Source organism: Helianthus annuus, chromosome 12 (assembly GCF_002127325.2).
Source record: "Helianthus annuus cultivar XRQ/B chromosome 12, HanXRQr2.0-SUNRISE, whole genome shotgun sequence".
Classification (NCBI taxonomy): Eukaryota; Viridiplantae; Streptophyta; class Magnoliopsida; order Asterales; family Asteraceae; genus Helianthus; species Helianthus annuus.
In genome coordinates this window covers 88,757,509-88,772,586 of record NC_035444.2, presented here as the reverse complement: position 1 = coordinate 88,772,586, position 15,078 = coordinate 88,757,509, and the positions used below count along the sequence as shown (strand labels likewise).

At 35.9% G+C, this 15,078-nt stretch overlaps 2 protein-coding genes and 1 long non-coding RNA gene across 6 annotated transcripts; 1 reads left to right on the top strand and 2 right to left on the bottom strand.

Annotated features, from left to right (window-relative positions):
- The first annotated feature begins 2,705 nt into the window (after positions 1–2,705).
- On the top strand, positions 2,706–3,350 carry LOC110895373. Its single transcript, XR_002567091.2, has 3 exons — positions 2,706–2,845; positions 2,912–3,008; positions 3,140–3,350. It is a non-coding gene; the product is annotated as an uncharacterized LOC110895373 (long non-coding RNA).
- Positions 3,351–7,654: 4,304 nt separating this feature from the next.
- On the bottom strand, positions 7,655–11,113 carry LOC110896871 (DNA replication complex GINS protein psf3). Of its 4 annotated transcripts, XM_022143927.2 has the most exons (5): positions 10,588–11,113; positions 9,781–10,004; positions 9,610–9,678; positions 9,434–9,534; positions 9,001–9,179 (listed from the first exon to the last, which is right to left on the bottom strand). In XM_022143927.2, the coding sequence occupies exons 2-5, from the start codon at positions 9,823–9,825 to the stop codon at positions 9,083–9,085; spliced, it is 312 nt and encodes a 103-aa protein (XP_021999619.1). In that variant the 5' UTR covers positions 9,826–10,004; positions 10,588–11,113; the 3' UTR covers positions 9,001–9,082. The 4 variants fall into 4 exon arrangements, 2 of the variants coding, with proteins under 2 accessions (XP_021999619.1, XP_035836955.1); XR_004875098.1 differs by lacking the exons at positions 9,001–9,179; positions 9,781–10,004 and adding an exon at positions 7,655–7,827 and having other exon boundaries at positions 10,588–11,098; XM_035981062.1 differs by lacking the exon at positions 9,781–10,004 and having other exon boundaries at positions 9,610–9,668; positions 10,588–11,102.
- Positions 11,114–11,908: 795 nt separating this feature from the next.
- On the bottom strand, positions 11,909–13,299 carry LOC110893128. The gene is made up of 5 exons (XM_022140247.1): positions 12,886–13,299; positions 12,719–12,814; positions 12,386–12,543; positions 12,284–12,307; positions 11,909–12,176 (listed from the first exon to the last, which is right to left on the bottom strand). Exons 1-5 carry the CDS (start codon positions 13,297–13,299, stop codon positions 11,909–11,911), a joined length of 960 nt encoding a protein of 319 aa, XP_021995939.1.
- Positions 13,300–15,078: the final 1,779 nt, after the last annotated feature.

Here is a 15,078-nt window from a genome sequence, read left to right as displayed (position 1 = left end):
ATAGGTGTCAAAATAGTTAGTTATAGAGACCATGGGGGTATATATGTAAAAAAAATTTATTTTGGGCTAATATAGTAAAAATAATATAACCACAGGGGCCAAAAACGTAATTTACTCTTACTTTTATTTAAGTTAAAGCTTTTTCTTATTATAAGTTCAAGTTTGCTTACGTTTAATGTTATATGATGGTATAAATTCGCGTTCTTTGTTTTACAATTTTTTTCGATTTGGTCGCCGTTTGCTTAATATTAAGCGCGGTTTTATGACCCCCACACCACAACGCGGGGTTAAACACTAGTTAAATACAAATGTGTAATATTAAAGGAATATTACTTTATGTATAATTGGGTTTGGTTTTATATTCAACATTCAAAAATGACATTTTTGTTACAACCACTCCATCACCACCATATTCTCATGCTTTTTTCTTACACGCATATGTCATCCCATTTGGCATTTTATAAAATAATCGTACAATATTGACTCTATATATGAAAAAAAAAAATTAGTGTAATTATGTTAAAATATACAATCTTGTATTTCAAAGTAAAATTATATAATCTTAATTTAATAGTATATATTATGTTAAAATATACAAATGTAAAAAAGAAGTTAACTGTTAATAAAAGGGTTCTCGTATTACAGAATCTAGGGTTGTAGTTACCCGCGCGTTGCACAGGGACGTGGTTGGAATTCAGAACGTATACCACATCATGACAACCGATAAATAAATTTGTAAAATTAAATAAAATGATATCTAAATGTGTTTTGCTATTTGCGTCGTAACTCGACTCTAAACATCAAAATAATAAGAAAAGACAAAACAATATACTAAAATAACAAAGGTAAAAAAAGGTAAACGAAAAAGAAACGATAGAAACTCGGCTGATTTCAGTGCGCTCGTTAAAGCAAAGAAAAGGAAAAGTTAAAAAATATATTTAAAAGAGTATCATATGCTCAAAAGAGTATCAGCGCGTTTGTTAAAAAAAACTAAAAAAACCCTTCGCCACACTCTTTATAGCAAAGAAAAAAAAGTTAAAAAATATGTCTAAAACGGTATTAATGTGTTCGTTGAAAAACTATTTAGGGGTAAAAAGGTAATTTGGTTAAAGTAAAAAAAAAATAAATATAAATAAACTATATGGGTTGGAAACGAAAAAGTTTACGGCAAATGAAGAAATGGACTAAAGACAAAAAGAAAACACTATTCATCTTCTTATAATTTATATAGAGCTAATATAGAAATAATTATAATTTATATAGAGATAATGTAAAAAAAGTTATAACTGTTAATACATATATATATATATTATATAGTGTAGGACCGTGTGTATAATTTTCTCTTAAAATTTCTTTGGACAAACAACATCTACTGGTGATTTCTTACAATGTTTTAAAAATCAGTTTTTAAATTGTACTGGATCAAACTCGGAAATGGTACAACAGGTTGAACCGGGCAGTCGAACCAGGTTGACTAATTAACCCTCTAAGTCCATAAAATACAATTTTTACTAAAAAATAATCCAAAACTACATAATTTAATAATAAAAAAAATATTTCAAAAGTTTTACAGACCCGTCGGAGGGGAGATCCACACTACGCCCAGCTGACGTGCTAGTTTTTGGTTGGGAGGGCGGGAAACATGCTTGTGTCGATCTCACAGGTGTATCCCCACTAGCCGGGTTCCGGGAAAATGGGTTTGTGGCGGGGCAAGCGGTACTGAAAGCAGAGTCAAAGAAGGTGGAAAAGCACGCGAAAGCTTGTGAGGATAATCAGCATGCCTTTGTCCCCCTGGCGTTTGACACGTTCGGCTCCTTGGCGCCGGAGGCAGTTCGGTTCTTGTCTAGAGTGCAGCGTGTGGTCCATAGCAACTTTTCGACCCCTCAGAGGCGGGGATTTGTTTTTAGTAAATTAGGGTTTTCTATTCAGAAAGGGATGGCGGCACAGTTTGTTGCTCATCTACCTGCTATCCTTATGTAATTTGCCCTGATGATTGGAATGAAATAAAAATGCTAATACAAAAAAAAAAGTTAATCCAAATAAAAAAAATAATCTAAAAATTCACTATTGGTACCTTTTTGGCACAAGGTTTTACTAAGAAGGTAAATCGTCACCTTTTTTGGCCCATAAAAGATTGAAAGTACAAATTTTAACCTTTGACCTGGTACCGGTATACCGCCGGTATAACCCAATTTACCGGCGGTACAACTTCTTTGCCATTTACTCAGTTCAGAGGCATCTCCGAGAATTCACGTACCATGTTCGAGCTTGAAAAAATATGCCCTTCCGTAATGTTTTCTTATTATTTAAAAAATAATAATCAAATTAGTATTGGGCTCAATAAACCTAATGCCAAGTGGGCTAAATTCTAAACCACAAAAAATTATTTGTAATTAGGCTTATATTAGAATTGATATGTGTTTACTATTTAAAAAAAATAACATATACATATCGAAATTTTTTATAAATCGCGTGCCCCTCGAAATCATGGGCCTTGTGCGAAGGTCCTCTCTGCACACCATCAAAGCCGCCATTGACTCAGTTTACCGGTATAGTTCGTACCATCTGAGCTTTTGGCATCCGGTTTAACCGGTTCAACCGCTCGGTATAAACCGGTTTTTAAAACACTGGTTTCTTATACCTTTTGCAGATATAATTTGTAAAATTGTAAACTTATACGTGTAAATTGTAAAGGACCCGTTTTAACTAGTAACCCAACATGTTTACATCAATGCAATTATTATAACCCTCTATATATTTAACTCAACCATAACACACCATTCATCATATTGCAAAGTAATGAATGAGCCTAAATATCCTTATGCTTATCCTTACCCCGTTCAAGGTATTCACTATATTTACTATTTCCGATCACTTCATATATTATATATTTAACTTGAGTAATATTCAGGCGGAGGAGGATACTATCAAGGGCCACCGGTGATGGCACCTCCGCAATACGTCGCCGCGCCTCCACCCAGAAGAGAACCTGGCTTCCTTGAAGGCTGGTACTGTCTCTTTTGCTAATTGTATTCATTTCTTCCAATTTATTCTTGATGATTAAATTGTTTTTTTTTTTTTGTGAGAAAACTAAATTTTAAATGTTAAATGATAAATTGATTTTGCAAATATGGTGCAGTCTGGCTGCTCTGTGTTGCTGCTGCCTTCTTGACGAATGTTGTTGTGATCCAACCATAATTTTCTATTAAAGTATCATCCATATTAATAGAAACTTGTATGTTCTTCTTGTTTTAGATTTTAATTTTAATTACATGTATTTATTTTATAATTAATAGAAACTTGTATGTTCTTCTTGTTTTAGATTTTAATTACATGTATTTATTTTAAAATTCCAAGTGCCAATCCATGTTCTAAGCTAACTACTACCGGTTTTTGTTTGTGCGCTTTTTTCACAATTAATGTTCCTTCATTCCTGTTTGCAAAGGCCATTTGGCTCGCGTCAACCCCCTTCCACTTCAGCAAAAAAAAAAAACATCAATAACGTCCCCCCATACTAGGGACGCTATTGATGCCCAGCGATTACAATAGCAAGCAATAACAGATGGAATTGTGGCCACTTCAATTTTAAACCTTAAAACCAAAAAAAGTAAATAGGGGACGCTATTATGGAGCTTTAACCCATACCATGGGCTTTATTTGTAAAAGGCAACAAATTCCCTTATCCTACATGGCGACTATGTGTCGATGATGTATCACAATGGAGCCCTTAGGGGGCTTCAACCATACCTCGCAGAAAGAGACGTACCTGGTAGAAAGCCTTTATTTGAAGTTATGCTTTAAAACAAAGAAAGAGACGTACCTGATAAAAAGCCTACCGTATAAATCCTATAACAAAAAAGGTGTCATATGGGGAGGAAAGGATGAGAGCAAGACTTTCCTCTATCATATGAGATAGAACCTGCTCCTATTCAAGTCCCGGCTCGCAAATTGTTGTTTTATTTAAATACAAGAGTAAATTGCTAAAATAGTCCCTAACGTTTGTTCACATCTGCTAGATCCATCCAAAAAAAGATTTTTTCTCATATGAACCACCGAGGTTTCAGAAAAGTTGCTAAATCCATCCAAACTTCAGGGACGATTTTAGCAATTTAATAAAACAATTTTTTTTTTGGATGGATTTAGCAAATGTGAACAAACGTCAGGGACGATTTTAGCAATTTACTCTATTTTTTTTTATTTTCATCTTTTTATTATATCTCTTAATTAACATAAAATCTATTAGTTTTTTTTTATTTTCATCTTTTTATTAAATTTCTTATTTAACATAAAATCTACTAGTTTTTTTTTTGAACGACGAATTTCTACAACAGGCGATAGATTCGCACCTGCTTTTGCAGGCCCTCCACCCCACTCTGGCCAAGACTATGTTGTCTTAACCGGGCTCACACTTGGCATCAGAGTTTGGTTTGGCGCTCCCCGATAAAATTTCCAGCCTACTGCCATATGCGAGTAGTTGCACCCTCCATTAGAGCCTAAAACTCTCTGGAGTAAATGCACTGTAATAGAAAACTCGGATGTGCTCTGCGGGTTTCGAACCTGTGACCAGGCCTTCACCCACTTCATAATGAAGATTAATCATTTATATTTTACAATTATGAATACGGTTTTATATTTATAATCATCTAACCATCTAACCAAGTCTTTTAAAATGTAAACATTTTACTCATTACTAATCCTTTAATAAAGTTAATTATACGACAAAATCTTTTCAACTGTTTAATTTGTTACCTATTTAGCAAGAACGTGTATTTTATTTTATAAATGAACAAAAAAAATATTGGGTGAAGGCCTGGTCACAGGTTCGAAACCCGCGGAGTACACCCGAGTTTTCTATTACTGTGCATTTACTCCAGAGGGTTTTCGGCTCTTGTGGAGGGTGCAACTACTCGCATATGGCAGTAGGCTGAAAATTTTGTCGGGGAGCGCCAAATCAAACTCTGACGCCAAGCATGAGCCCGGTTAAGACAACACAGTCTTGGCCAGAGTGGGGTGGAGGGCCTGCAAAAGCATGTGCGAATCTATCGCCTGTTGTAGAAATTCGCCGTTCAAAAAAAAAAAAAAAAAACTAGTAGATTTTATGTTAAATAAGAAATTTAATAAAAAGATGAAAATAAAAAAAAATAATAGATTTTATGTTAATTAAGAGATATAATAAAAAGATGAAAATAAAAAAATAGAGTAAATTGCTAAAATCATCCCTGACGTTTGTTCACATTTGCTAAATCCATCCAAAAAAAGTTTGTTTTATTAAATTGCTAAAATTGTCCCTAAAGTTTGGATGGATTTAGCAACTTTTTTGAAACCTCAGTGGTTCATATGAGAAAAAATCTTTTTTTGGATGGATCTAGCAAATGTGAACAAACGTTAGGGACTATTTTAGCAATTTACTCTAAATACAAAGTATAATAAGATATAACGTACCTTAGAAAAAACAAAACAATAATTACTAACGATACAAGTGACCTAATTAAAACACTTTTGAAACTTGGTTACTATATTGTGACATTTTCCCATGATATTAGACTACCAATGATAAAAAGTAGTTATAATACTAACAAGTGTAACATAGAAAAAATAGTAGTACTAAGCACCTAAGAAGTAACTATAAGCTCTCTTAAAAATCTACATGCCAAGGCAAAACTAAAGCCAAAGGCTAAGACAAGGGAAAGTGTTGGCAAAGACTTGACGGAACCCTAGAAATTAGACCTGGCAAACGGGTCGGGTCGGGTAGGGTCATGGGTCAAAACAGGTCAATCAAAAAATAGGTTGTTTTGTTTCGGGTCGAAACGGGTTTGGGTCGAAACGGGTTTGGGTCGAAACGGGTTCGGGTCGGAACGAGTTTCGGGTCGGGTCGGGTTGGTTACAAAAATGTTTTTTTTTAAGTGATTGTACATCAAGGGGAAATTTTGTCTATCATCGACATCATAAATTCAAAAGAGGGTGAAATGCCAAAAAAAACAAGTTTCAACAAAAACATATGTTTTTATGCATAGAGTGTCGATTGTCGAGGGCTTTGTAACGCCGCTCTATTAGTGCGACCCTGTTTTAAAAATTAAGGAGATGATATTACGTTAAGCCTAATCTCTAAATAAATATAGTTGAATCACAACTTCTCAGAAGGAGACCTCATGAAAATGAAGGTGAGCGATGAGAAACAGAGAAGTTGTTTGATAGCTAAAAGAATCTTTAGTGGGTGTTTGGGTTAGCTTATTTTGGAGCAACTTATAACTTATTGACTTATAAAAGTTAATAAGTTGTTTTTAGAGTGTTTGTTTTAACTTATATAAGTTATTTTTGTGTGTGGAGAAGTTGTTTTTGAGAAGTTAGGAATTGTAACTTATAACTTATGACTTATATAAGTTAATAAGTTGTTTTTGTGAAATAAGCCATGAGGGATCGATTCGAAACGGTACTGATCGAAACGGTACGGGTCGGAACGGTACAGGTCGAAACGGTTCGCGTCGAAACGGTACGGGTCGAAACGGTTCGCGTCGAAACGGTACGGGTCGAAACGGTTCGCGTCGAAACGGTACGGGTCGAAACGGTTCGCGTCGGAACGGTTCGCGTCGAAACGGTACGAAACTCGTCCCGACCCGAAACTCGTCTCGTGCGGAAACTCGTGTCGGCACAAAACTCGTTGCGATTCGAAACCCGTCCCATGCAGATACCCGTGTCGGCCCGAACTCCGACCCGAACCGACCCCGTTCCGATCCAAAACATGCGTCGTGCCAAAACACGTCTCGGCCCGAAACTCAATTTGAACTGAACCCATTCCGATCCGAAACATGCCCCGTTTCTTTAAAACACTAACCCACATCGACCCATTTCTTTAATGTTGTCGACCTGCTTTGACCCGAAAATAACAAGATGGAATTTCAAGTGACCCATTTAGTTAAAATATCTTACCCAAACCAACCCATATAATTTTAAAAGCAACCCAAACTGACCCACTTGAAAGAGTTTGGGTCAAGATTACCCCCTCTACTAGAAATCCTATCCATGATCATATACTATAGAAACACAAGTCTAATAAATCATGCCTAACATACTTATTTTGTGTTAGTTCAGAACCACCTCTGCTTCTCCCCCCACGCACTATGAGAATTCCCACGATTGTTACCGGTGTCGTTATCTATCTACTCCGTATATACCCAAACCATCTCAATCCCTAACATGACATCAACAAGCTTGCATTCGCATTTAAAACTAAAAGCAACATTTTCATCTTTATATTTTATCATATATCATCTTTATCTTCACATTTAGGGCATGTTTGGCTAAGGTTTTTGAAACAACTTATTGACTTATTGACTTTTTGAAAAGTTATAAGCTCTAGATGATGTTTGACAATGAACTTGTATGTGAGGGGGAAAAATGACTTTTCCAAAAAGTCACTCCATACTAACTTTTCCAAAAAGCCAATAAATCAATAAGTTGTTTCAAATAGCTTAGCCAAACATGCCCTTAATCACTTTTATCCTTACATTTCATTAGTTTGTTATCTTGATTTTTCTTTAATCTGTATCATCATCATCATCATACCCAGTAAATCCCACCAATAGCAAAGCTAAGGTAGGGTCTGAGGAGGGTAAGATGTAGACAGGCTTACCTCTACCTCGTAGGAATAGAGAGGCTGCTTCCAGTGAGACCCCCGGCTCGATAGTAGTTTTGCCTCAAACCTTGGACATAAGGCACATAACACTCAGCAATTGAGACAACTGCCGATTAGTGCATGTACCCCCTTCCTTTAATCTGTATCAAATCTCTAAACCATGTGGGGATAGTTCTCATTTCTCATGTTATAACCTACATGGTTAAACCATATGCATTAGGAAGACCATACATGCAGACCATACATGATACATGGGAAGATGGGAACATCCACTACAGCACATTATATAATCAATTTGACGAATCTTTCTTAAGTGTTTATTGTGCACACAATTCATATTCATTTATATTTTGTTTTACTTTAGTTATCTTTATCTTCGTTTTTCTTAGGTTACTAAGGGACCGTAATGTGAATATTAGTTATAAGTTCAAAGTCTATTCTCGTCTACATTATTCATCTATCTAGACTATATAACATATGCTCATCATGACAACACGGGCCATCGGGCATAATCATCACGTAAAAACAAAATTATAACTAGAAAATACTTATCTTACAAACATTCCCGATATAAATATTGTATAATAAAAAACAAATCCTATAAAAAACTAAATACTTTCTTGTTTTTCTTGTAAAAGTTCAGTGGCGGACCCATAAATTTTTTTCATGGGGTGCGGAATTATAAGGCTCTTTTGTTATCGCTATATAATACTTTTGATGTCCGGTTCAAGTCAGATTGGTGCGGTTAGGTTAGGTCGAGTCGGGTCGGGTCAAGAAACTAAAAACTTTTAGTAAACTTAGTCTCTAATAATAATTACATATTCATATTGACTACCGACACTATTTTTTTGCAGTTATATTATTATATTAACTAGAAGATGAAATTAAAAGTTTTGATTCCAGATTTTTTTTTCTAAGTTACAATTCGCAATATGATAGAAAAATGTATTTTAGTTATATTATAATAATTCTGAATACAAAAGTCTTATGAATTAAAAATAAGACTTGGATATCTTATCAGTTACTTAACTATTAACTATATAGCATACTTATATGATTTAATAATTATTGAACAATCAACTAACAAAAGCTTAAAAAATTATGAAATAATATGAAAATGAAAGTTATTATGAAGAGAGAGAATTATTGTTAATTGTTATCTTAGGCTAGAGGGTATGGTGATGGTCCTCCAAGGGAGGATGATCCGCCACGTAGGCGCCACATCATAGTCCTTCCAAGGATGGTCCATCCCACAAAACTAGAGGGTATGGAGGATGATCCTAGATGATCCTACCCCACCACTTTTATGTTTTTTTATTTTTTTAATCCTCAACTTTTTTTTAACATTTAACAAATAAACAAAATCATAAAAGCGGAATCTTGCAGCAACAATAATACAAAATCTACAAAAACAAATTCTTAACCATACACGATAGCAAAAACTAATACTCACAATTGCAATATCTTGCATCCTAACTCATAAATATACAAACATCGAGATCTTAAGTCCACATGAGCACCATCAGCCCCAATTTCTTCTTGAGTTCTAACATGGAAATAGATACATGATCAGATTTTTTTTTTTGAAAGGCAGTCTTATATTAACAAGAACCAGGCCAACATGCCATACAACCAAGCAAAAAAAATTACATATAGAAGCTAAAGTCTAGCCAACTATCCCATTCTAATGTTACCCGATCAGATAATAAGAACAACATTAATAATATCGTTGGCCTATCATAAACATAAATTATAAAACCCGAAGCCAAAAAGTTAGCTAGGAAATTTTGGGCTTATTACTTTTTACCGAAACACGGAGGAATGGTAACAGAAGTTGCATGTCTCAGGTGAAGTTCACTAGCAAGCCAGAACGGCAATTCGACCTTTGACCTAGGTTCTACCTGTTTAAACAAAGATATCAGCATTAGAAAAAAGATCTTTTTCAACATATCAAAATGAAGATTATTAAAATTTACCCTGTTTGTGTCATTAGCTTCAAACAAAGCAACTCCATTTACCGCCTCCAAGAACACTGCTGGAACAAGCTATAAAAAAAGCACCATTTTAGACTTATAATTTATAACCTTTCTTTCAAAAAAAAAAACATGTGAATGCAGAAGAAATGAAAAGAAGAAATAAGTTTCAACCTCTTCATCTGCTAGGATGTCATCAATATCATGATACTGACCCATGATTAAAGCAAGAGCTTGTTGTTAATAACAATTTGTCACCAGAACTCACTAACTGAGTAAGTGTAAAGAACCAGATTGGGGTGCAAATCAACAGCATAATTGTTAATTACCCAATCATACATGCCAATTAAATTTGTAGCAGGACATTTTCAGTCAAGGTTCATATGCTTAGTCCAAATCTGACAGTTCCAATAACTCATCATCATAAAATGAAAGCAGTTGCTCAATTTCAAAATCGTAATATATTACAAAAACACTAGCAAACAACATTTTTGTTTCAAAAAACCGATTTCATGAACAATTAATCACAGATTGTTTAGATAAAGAATTTACTGAAAATCGAACCGAAATCATAACCGAAAAAAACCTAACTGAAAACATGAACACCACTACTTGAGAAACAATCATCCATTTCTGATTCCGAGCAACCGAAACTGAACGCCTCCTCCTCAAATCACCATTCGAAACAACCCTAGCTTCACTACCAACATTAGAAGCAGTAAAATTACCATCGTTTCGTCTGGAAACAGATCTACCACGCCTCTGAGAAGACGAATTCGAAACCGCAGAATCACTAATCTAATTCATCTACTTTTTAATTTATCCTACCCCACAAATCAACAACAAGACTGATGCTTTGCATCTGATCAACCATCACAAGAAACCCCAATTTTGGTTCTTAATCACACTCACAAAGAGTTTATAACAACAATCGGCCAAAGAATCACAAAATATAAATTATCAAAGATAACATATGCTGACCGAGGGTTTCTGTTGAATGCTTGCCGCCGCTGCTACGGGTCATGAGCCGGAGCGCCGGCGACCCCTGCTGCCGTCGGCTCCACCACCATCTTCTCAACCACTACCACCCTTCTCCATCACCATCAACAACTCAGTCAATCGCTGCCGCCGCCATCTTCGAATGCCATCACCACCTCACTATCTCGTGACTCTCTCTCAAAGGGTTTGATTTTGGATTTGGGAGAAGGGGTTGATTTTGGATTTGGGGTTTTATTGGGGTGTGAGAGAGGGGGAGGACCGTCCTTGGCGTCGAGAACCCGACGACGGCGACGATGGAGGAACGGCGACGGAGGGCTCGAAATGGAGAGGGGGGCGGCGACGGAGGGTCGACGTTGCTGGACGGTGCCCATACCGTCCAGCCTTACACTTTTACCTATCTTGTGAGTAGATAGATTTTAACTATTTATATATCTTTAATTATTTATCTTACTTCAGCTTCTTCTCCACTTAACTACTCCATCTCTAAATTGCAAAAGCCTTATCAATGGTAAAACTTCAATCTATGCTTGTTATTTTCTCATTGGGGTCTTATAGTTCAAGGGGTGCGATTACAAAATTTCATGGGATGCGCTCGAGATTTTTATGGATATATAACACTATTTTATTTTTTTTCAAGGGGGGCGCCCGCATCCCCTAGCCATAGGGTAAGTCCGCCCCTGTAAAAGTCCCTTTAACTTTTTTTTCTATGGTAAAGTCCCTTATCTTGGATATCATGGTACATAATTGTGAAAAGACCTAACAGCCTATCTGTTGTAGAATATTTGTTTTTTTTTTCCTTTTTTATGTTGGATATTATTTTTCTTTTTTTATGTTCTATATTTTTTCCCTTTGTAAATATAAACATATTCTTACGACTAAGTATAAGGCATCAAAAGTCATTTGCAATCAAAATAATTTTGTTCCGCTATTTAAGTAGCATTACAATTCTTGAACACGACTTAAAAATATAAAATGCACGTAAGACATTAGTTTCCACCTCTCCTGCCTTTTCCAAAGATATCTTCCCTTGTCGTCCTTGTTCTAAGCCTACCCTTTTTCTTAGGTTCTTTGGGCGGAGCGATTTTTTTCTCATTTTTACTTGTTTTTATATTATGCCCTTTCTCAAAGCAGTTGCTACAAGTCATATATCTTCCACTAGCTGATATTGTTTTGTATTTCCCCTGTTTTTCAGTTTCGTGTCTCTTTCTCTTAATTGATGGCCTAACTGGCATCCTTTGCTCTTTTGGAGGAAGTGGTTTAGTGTAAGGTGTTGACTTCCACGTCTTGCTTGCATTTAACGGTTTCATGTAATGTTTGTAGGTTTCTTTGACCTTCTCAACCTTGAACCATTCACTTCATATTCCTCTGGATCCTTGTTGATGTAATAGATAGAAGACATCGTATGCAAACAAGGCAATCCTGTTATTTGCCACAATCTACAACTACATGCCATGTTATCAAGATCCACGGTGTAGGCATCATGTGCATCTCGTACTTCAAACACATTGCCGCCACTTGGGATAAGGATATATTTCCTGCAGCAAATAACAACATGAAAGAACATTAAAAAACTGCAAAAAAAAAACATCTAAAAACAGCAACATAAAAAACATAAAAAATAGAAAAAAATCTGCAGCAAAAAAATAGAAAAAACTATAGAAAAAACTGCAAAAACAACATAAAAACAGCCAAAAACAGAAAACTGTAGCAAAAAACAACAATAGAAAACAACATAAAAAACATTAAAAACTGCATAAACAACAAAAAAGGATTGAATTACCTTGAATCTTTTGACCGCTCTGTAATCTTCTTTCTTATATTTGGACAAACATTACCTTTCCATTTATGTGAATCTTTGCTCATTATGTAGTTCCTCTCCATAAGAAACATCCTAATATCTTCCAACATTGTAATAATTGGTTTTCTTCTTGCATTCCTCTACATATTCACATGCTTTGTCAGTTTTAAAGAAAGACCTAAACCATGTATTTGGGTCTCTTTCAATTAAGTGATTGTATGCATCGCTTATAGATTTAATTATATCCAAAATAGAGATAAATTCTTGCTCAAGAATTATTTTGGATGCTGGCCAAAATAAATTCCTAAACTCTACCCCGTTATATTTCTTCTTGAAATTTGCATGTATATGTCTTGCACATTGCCTATGTTCAACATAAGGAAGAAAATCTTTTATAGCTTCTACAAGCCCCTGATTACATAAGTTAAAAGCAAATAAGATATAGCTAAAGAAAAAGGATTATCGAACTTTAAACAGTGTACATTATGTTGATCAGATAAAAAAGTAAGACCCCTTCCACCAGATATTCCAATATCATCTTTTAAGCATTCAATGAACCACTTCCAATTGTCTTTGTTCTCTACTTTCACAATAGCCCAAGCAATGGAGTAAATCTGGTTATTTGCATCTCGACCTGTTGCTATTAGAAGTTCTCCTTTACATAACCCTTTTAAAAATGTTCCATCTAAGTCCATTACCTTTCTACATGAAACACAACCTTCTTTTAAAGCTTTGAAACATATATAACTCCTACTAAACACATTACTTCCATCTGGCATTCCGTTCACTCCCACTATCACAGAACTCCCGAGATTGGATCTCAAAATCTCGTATGTATAATCCCATATCTTCGCATAGTGTTCTTTCAAACCACCATCTATTTCAAGCATTGCCATATGTAACAACCCGACTTTTCGGATCATTACTTATCATTGTTATTCTTCTGGCAATCGCTTGTACTCCCGAGATTTCGATTAACGCTACGGGTTAAACTATGATTTTTAACGTATTTTAAATGCTTATTACAACATTTATTCAAAACACAGTTATCGCATTTAATGCAGTTTGTAACGCTGACTATTTAAACGCCTTTCACTGCATTTTACATCGCTGGTTTAGACTAAACGTTATCACAACGCAAACTCAATGCAAACTCAAAACGCGAATTTACTTATGTTATGAGTGTTATTTGTGTGACTATTTGTTTAAATGTTATGTGGTTATCAACATAACGCTCAAACGCCCACTCGCAACTCGATTAAACGCAACGCAACTCTTAACAAACGAAACGAAAGTTGGAAACTAACAAACACAACTCGGCTGTCCGAATGGACATCCGATCGAATGGACTTCCGTCCAGATGACCATCCGCTCGGATGACCATCTGACCGGATGGCCATTCGATTGGACAAGCCATCCGACACCTCGCCTTCGCACACCGACTTAAACCCTCTCTCTCACTCTATAAATACCGCCGTACGCCCTCATTTCTCTGATTTGACACTTCCATCCGCTCACACGCACTCAGTCGCTCTCAATCACGATTCAAGGCTTTTCGGTAAGCTTTTCATCTCAAATCTTGTACAATCTTCATCTCTAATCTCTTCTACATCATCTTCTCCATCAAAATCAAACACAAACACTAACTTTTCTCTTGAAATCACTGATTTGAACCTCTTGAAGGTGTACTCCACTCGGTTTGCTTAGGCAAACTGTTAAGGAACATCATTCAATCGAGATTGGTTCCAGATCTAAAGGATTTCCATACTTTTCAAACTCAATCATGGAAGATTTCAACACTTGTCATCTATTTTCGACTTTTCTTCAATTTTCTACACAAAACTGATGGAATCTGGACTCAATCAAACTCTTGACTCGTTCCTTAGTCGAGAGCCGACTTGAAAACGGATTTCCACCGGAGAGATGGACCGATTAACGGGTCAAACATGAGATTTCACCAAGAACAGCTCGTCTATCCGAAGGGGTGGTACCCATCCGACCGAATCAACTGAATCTGGTATGTTTCCGTTGTTTGACACGTCGTCACGCCGTCTCCGTTAACTCAAAAATGTTTACTTAGAAAATTTTACAAAAACTTCAAACTACAGTCAGCAACCCACTCGAATAGCCATCCGATCGAATGGCCATCCGTCCGAATGACCATCCGACCAGATGACCTGTCCCTTATGATTTTCAATGTTTAAACGATTTAACGAAACTTCGAATTTTAACAAATAAACACATCTCATTCGAATGGCCATAAGATTCGAATGGCCATCCACTTGGATGACCATCCGTCTGGTTGACCATCGGCTCGGATGGGTTATACCCATTCGCTTGGATCACCATTCGAACACCTACCCATCCGACACTCTGTTTACGCACTGTTCAACACTCTGCTCACGACGTATGCTTTTTTACACAGGCTAACTCAAGCGCGCTCCCTTCAATCCAATTCAGACTGTGTTTACTCGTTAAACACACACTATGAGTATACTCGAACCCATTTTCTTTTAACGCACTTTTGGGTGTTACATACGTTCTATATCAAAACACATCACATAACGCAAACACTTTAAACGCTAACCGTTTACGTGATCTATGAATGCTTGTACTATGCTTATATAGTGTTACACTCTACCGCCTCTAGCAACGATAGTACTATAGTTTGGACT